This window comes from Colletotrichum jinshuiense, chromosome 7 (assembly GCF_051148585.1).
Source record: "Colletotrichum jinshuiense chromosome 7, complete sequence".
Classification (NCBI taxonomy): domain Eukaryota; kingdom Fungi; phylum Ascomycota; class Sordariomycetes; order Glomerellales; family Glomerellaceae; genus Colletotrichum; species Colletotrichum jinshuiense.
The window spans coordinates 3,532,441-3,538,440 of NC_139314.1; the positions used below are offsets into that span (position 1 = coordinate 3,532,441).

The 6,000-nt window shown below is 56.4% G+C and overlaps 3 protein-coding genes across 3 annotated transcripts; 1 reads left to right on the top strand and 2 right to left on the bottom strand.

Moving 5' to 3' along the window:
* Positions 1–535: 535 nt before the first annotated feature.
* Positions 536–1,728, top strand: EsH8_VII_000912 (uncharacterized protein; the record flags this gene model as incomplete). Its single annotated transcript, XM_083271045.1, has 4 exons — positions 536–579; positions 714–962; positions 1,110–1,284; positions 1,363–1,728. 4 exons carry the CDS (start codon positions 536–538, stop codon positions 1,726–1,728), a joined length of 834 nt encoding a protein of 277 aa, XP_083128602.1.
* Positions 1,729–2,705: 977 nt separating this feature from the next.
* On the bottom strand, positions 2,706–3,396 carry EsH8_VII_000913 (putative necrosis-inducing factor-domain-containing protein; the record flags this gene model as incomplete). The annotated part of the gene is made up of 2 exons (XM_083271046.1): positions 2,706–2,839; positions 2,931–3,396. 2 exons carry the CDS (start codon positions 3,394–3,396, stop codon positions 2,706–2,708), a joined length of 600 nt encoding a protein of 199 aa, XP_083128603.1.
* Positions 3,397–4,758: 1,362 nt separating this feature from the next.
* Positions 4,759–5,732, bottom strand: EsH8_VII_000914 (uncharacterized protein; the record flags this gene model as incomplete). Its single annotated transcript, XM_083271047.1, has 3 exons — positions 4,759–4,874; positions 4,937–5,253; positions 5,323–5,732. The coding sequence occupies 3 exons, from the start codon at positions 5,730–5,732 to the stop codon at positions 4,759–4,761; spliced, it is 843 nt and encodes a 280-aa protein (XP_083128604.1).
* Between the last annotated feature and the right edge of the window lie 268 nt (positions 5,733–6,000).

Consider the following 6,000-nt stretch of genomic DNA (forward strand, 5'->3'; position numbering starts at 1 on the left):
GAGTGCATGACAAATCGGGGCGCCGGTTCGGAGCCCCGTTTCCAGAGCTTCCAGAGCTTCCAAATCCCTGGGCGCAAATCAGAGGGGGGGGGGGGGGGGCTTCTCAGAGCCCGGGAGGGAAGGAGGGGAAAGAGAGCTCCAAGCTGTGCGTGCCTTCCCCCCCGCCTTTTTTTTCCCAGGAAGTCGTCTTCCGGGTCCGTGTCCGCAGCGTCCGCCGCACTGTCTTTGTCACGGTGTTTGCGTCTGGCTCGTATGACGGCATGCTTTTGTGTTGGTTCTCCTCTGCTACCCCCCATCGTTGGGTTTGAATCGGGCGTAGGGATCGTTATCCTTGGGGTCTTTCGGCCTTCACCCCCGCGTCGTGGGCAGTTTAATGCGGGGTTGCGCGTGGTACGATTTTGGCCCTATTCTATTCAAAAGGCAGAGACGAGACGCCGAGGATGACGACGTCTCGAGCTGTAGCTTTCCATTGTTCATAGTATCAAATACCATACATCCATCCATTCCATTCCATTCGTCGAAGAGACCGGCCATCATGAGTGCATTTGTAGGAGCATCAAGAGCTGCGGCTCAGGCAAGGTCCGTACTCCCACTTCCAGGTCATCCCAAGGAGCACTCCCGGTGCAATTGGGGTCCAAGGCGACGAAGGGGAACCGTCATCTGGGAGACATACATGCCGCTGGGCGATATGGCATCGCTGACATGCTAGACAGCCGCGTCGCCATCGTGACGGGCTCGGCCCGCGGCATCGGCCGCGCCGTGGCCCTCCGCATTGCCCGCGACGGGTACGACGTCTGCATCAACGACATCGCCGCCAACGAGGCCGGCTCCCACCAGGTCGCCCAGGAGATCCGCGACCTGGGCCGCAAGTCCATCGTCGCCACCGCCGACGTGAGGAACCTCAGCGAGGTCCAGCGCATGGTCCAGACCACCGTCGACGAGCTGGGCCCGCTGAACACCATGTAAGTCCGGCCTCTCCCCCCCCCCCTCCTCCCTCAGCGCGACGTCGAATATAAAAATGAGGGGAACACCCCTCCCCCCCTCAGCCCCCCCGAGGTGACGCCCGGCAATGAATGCACCGTAAGCTGAACTCGGCCCGCGCAAAACAGGATTGCCAACGCCGGCATTGCCCAGGTCAAGCCCCTCCTGGAGCTGACGGAGGAGGACTTTGAGAACATGTTCCGCGTCAACGTCTTTGGCGTGCAGCACTGCTACCAGGCCGCCGCGAAGCAGATGATCAAGCAGGGCAACTGCAAGCCCGAGCACCCTGGAAAAATCATTGGCGTAAATCCCCCCCACCCCTTCTTCTAATACCATACCACTATTCCCTCCCATTCCAATCATAGCGTTGACAAACCCCAGTGCTCCTCAATCGTCGGCTTCAAGCCCTTTGCCCTCCTCTCGCACTACTCCGCCTCCAAGTGGGCCGTCCGTGGCCTGACGCAGGCCTCCGCCATGGAGTACGCCGAGCACAACATCACCGTCAACGCCTACGCCCCGGGGATAGTGGGGACGGCCATGTGGGACCTCATTGACGAGAAGCTCGGCGAGAAGACGGGCCAGAAGAAGGGCGACACCATCAAGAAGTACACCAACGAGCTGATCGCCCAGAAGCGGACGAGCGTGCCCGAGGACGTCGCCAAGCTCGTCAGCTTCCTCGCCAGCCCGGACAGCGACCACGTCACCGGCCAGACGCAGGTTGTGGACGGGGGAATCATCTACACGTAGGCGCGCGGGGCCGGTGCGCCTTGTCTGCTTGTCGTTCATGTACAAAGTTTTTATTTTTTTATATACTTTACAGGGAATAAACAAGTTTAATAAAGCTAGACAAGGCAACCTCTCATTGAAATCATGCCAGGCCGTGCCACGGCAAACATGAAATCGGGTGACCGGTTGGTTGGTCGGTCGGTCGATGACGAGACCCAACATGCAATGTGAAAATGGCATTGAGGCTGTTAAAGCCGAGGCTCCCCGGGAATAGCACTGCTTATCGAATCCCATCCCGTCGACAAGGGGGCACCGCCAACGACACGCCGCAAACAGATGGGGCCAATTTTAACGTGGTTCGATCAAAGTGATTGGCGGGGACCTCGAGAACGAACTCCATGCCCTTGCGCCGGAGCGCTGTGGCTCGAGAGAGGCTTCGACCGGCAGTCGAGTCAGATATCGCCCATGGAGACAGATGCCTTGACATGGGACAAGGTGGGTTGGTTCTACATTGGGACGGGGCCGTGGGTGTCAATTTGCGAGGTTCGTGATACAGGGCGTACTTGGAACCCGGATTTGGGACTTCTGCGTGCTATGCCAAGGTTCTCTACTTCAACCATCATAAAGGGACTCGTACGCTAGAAACCGACCAAATTCGCATCTAGGAGACATCTTTCATGAAGTATGAAGTCTGGAACAGTAGGGTTCAAGATGCAGATTAAGAATAGAAGTGGGTTCGGCCCTCATTCACGTCCTCTCATTCATGTCCCACCACTCGATAAATCTGGAAGACATGTGGCAAATGTGGTTTATGGCTGAGCGTAGGTAGGAGGTCATGACCCGTACAGCATATCTTCTCTCCACAAGCCCGGTACCTCCCCTCCCCTTCCCAGGGCAGTTGTTGAAAGTGCCCTCTTATCATCGTTCTCTGATTCGGCTGCTACTGTGCCCATGTATCAAGCCTCTTAAAGACCTCCAGTAGTGTCTTGGGAAGGCAACTAGGTGTGCCAAATGGCCCAGTTGGTCGGCACGACCGGCCTCTCGTTCGGGAACGTAGCCCACACGCAGTTGGCGGTTCCCTCGGCACCCACGAGCCCGTTCCACTGGAACTTGTTGATGCTGTCTCTCACAACTGCAAAATAAATATGCGTCAGCACACGTCCTGCAACTCCCGCCAGAACCCGAAAGGGTCTCTGGCAGCGCCAGGGGGGGGCGAAACTTACGGTCTCCAATGTCCTCGCCGCCGGCCCAGCCGCTGTCGTCCGAGTTGGCGCCGAAGATGCAGGTGCCGTACCACATCCAGGGGTTGTAGCAGTTGGAGCCCTGGGGCGGGCCCGACCCGGGCAGCCAGCAGGGCCCGGAGACGAAGTAGCCCACGTGGCGGTACCCCGTGTCGCGGATCACGGCGCAGTCCGAGACCCGCGGGGAGCCGCCGCTCGACTTGTTGTAGAAGGAGGAGGCGCCGCAGTAGTTCAGCGCGCGGGCGCCGAGGCTGCGCTTGACGCGGCTGGCCTCGTTGGCGGACGCGATCTCCGCGCCGAGGGCCTTGACGCCGTTGCCCAGGTCGAGCACCTCGTGGGTCTCGAGGAGGGACCAGTTGATGACGATGGGGGCGTCGTCGGGGGTCGGGGCCGCGAAGACGAGCTGCGCTGCGGCGGCCGCGAGGACGAGGGCGCCGGAGACGTGCATTGTGGGAATCGCAGGAGGTTACTGAGATGGCGGGAGGAAGGGGGCTTGATGGTGGTTGATGATGGTTGAGAATGGCGGGATGAGTCCCGACTACTTATACACAGATTCTATCACTAAGATACGATGAAAAGTCTCCGTTCTTGGTGATAATGGTGCTCCGTTCGGGTCAAGCTATTATGCAACTGGTGTATTTGGTTCGAACCTGATCCGGCTGCGCAACCAATGGGCGGCGCAACTCTACACCGACGTTCACTCGTTACAGAAGCAAGGAAAGAGGCTGTTTAGAACAGCCATCCAGAATATTGCCTCGTCTTGGCCTACGAGAGAGCTGGCCATATCCGGTTAACTCTCTATGTAATGAGAGGGACTTTGGTGCAAGCCACAACTACCCCGGACTGGTGCAGGTTGAGCTTAAAAAACAGCTAGAATCCTTCCAACACCGTGTATGTCCCAAATAGGCAGGCAAAGAGGGAACTTTGGTTCATCATTACTCTACGGACTACTAAATGCCTTCCTCTCACATGCAGCTGGGCCTAGATTAAACCCTATCACATACAGAATCAAGTTGCCAAGTAGTAGGATCGCGCAACCAAGCATTGCTAGCAAGGCGGGCATCGGTATACCGGTCCGTTCAAATTCTTGAATATCCAAAGAAGGGCAACCTGCCGAAGGAGGCCTTGCCCATTTCCAAGCCCATCATTCACTGAATGAGCATTCATTTCCAACCGAGACGTAGAAACCCGTCGACGAGGCCAGTCTATACCCGCAGGAGCCGGGTTGATGATGAATGTTGCGTTTCTGCGCCAATCAGTCTAGAACTCCACAACGCCACAAGTAGTTGAAGTTACAAACTTTTGCCTTCCTGGTGGTCGTAATATCTCACAAAAGAAAGACTCGGCCCGCAAAGCCGCTTTGCATTCTGTCAATACTTGGCATCCCACGTAGTTCGGAAGACGAGGAGGATCAATATGACTTCTGCTTGGACCGGGCGATTTGAAGTTTACTTTGTGCCTGCCATCTACCCTGACTGCCATTCCAGAGCACTGGTCAAAATCTGTATGATCTGTCCATAGAACTGTATTGGAGTGTCTGCTTCATAGGTTTCGGGCTACAATCTACGTGAAGCTAACTGCGTTTGATCTTTCCCATTTTGGTTGCTTTCTGTATGTTAGACCACGATCATGCTCGAACTGCAGAGCATGTTTCCCCGTCGAGCCTTTGACTAATGACTTCAGTAGAGATTATTTGCTATATTCGAAGCTTTGCAACAATAGGGTTACGGTCTAGAAAACTAGGCGTCATGCAATTATCTCTTGGCAGGTAGGAGCGAAGAAAATGGCGCAGTATGTCGCGCACGTAGTCTCAAGCGGAGCACAGCCCTTGATGCACGTTGACCGGATGGCTCGTCGCAGATCCCCAGTCCATCGCAGCCATCTGCCGTCCAATGTCGGTCGAGGGATCAGCACGGATATAGGAGCCTTTGTCGCATTAGTCTCTCCAACTTTACATCACAACACACGGGGCCAAGCCTTGAACGTACTGCTCGCGTGGTAGTGCCACCAATCCTGCGACCGGAATGCGTTGTTAGTAAGCTGCGAAAGCGCGTCGTTCCAGCCAGTGTTCCTGTCATGATAGTTTGCGTGCTTCGCCCAGGCGATGTACACCTTGGGGTGGTCCAGGTTCTTCCGCCCGTTGTCACCTCCGCGGGGCAGCGTCGAGTCGACAGTGTCGAATGTGTTTTGGATATCCCCCCAGTTCTTCCTGTCATAGCCCGAGTGCTGCGAAAGAAGGAGCTGCGATTGCCGCCAGGTGTTTCCACTGTCCTTGGCCCAGACTACAATGACCCTCTCCCAGTCGCTGTTCGTGGGTCAGTCATAAAGCCACCTAGCACGAGATGACAATGTGATATGCGAACGTAAGACGTACTATTTGTGTCCAAGCACGCCCGAGGGAGTGAACCCGTCTTTCTCATAAAATAGATTGTACGCCACGCGCACCTCGTTGTCATTGCACTTGTTGTAGCTGTAGTACACAGGGAACTCCGGCGCGGGATTTCCTATGCCGACGCCCGGCTTCCGACAGTTGCACCCCGCGTTCGGCCACCCGCACAGCTCGGCACCCGCCGTCTGCTGGCCGTTGAGCACGGCCCAGTTAGGGATGCAGGGCGGCTGGTTCATGGCCTGGCCGAAGAACCACATTGGCTGGGCAGCCATGGCGAGGCCGATGCCGCCCTCGTTGAGGAGCGTCGTCATTTGGGAGTCGGAGAGCGGCGTGACGGCTTTAGCGACGCCGATGAGGGCTGCGCCGAGCGCTAATGCTCGAATGATTGAAGACATGTTGGCTCTACCTGTGAAAGGAAGCTGTAACTGCAACTCGTCAATGGCGGCGAAGAGATGTCTCCGAGAACTCACAATCATACATTGGATCCTAGCAGCCGGAGGGAAGAGCCAATCTTATAAAAGCCAGGTCGAGCGAGAAAAAAAAGAAAACCGAACACGGGTTCCTGAATGGCTAATGCACGGCGTTGCCGAATCAAAAGAGAAGTCAACGGGCCGTTCCTCAATCTAGCATGCGGTTCCTGGAGATCATGCCCTCATTCCAACT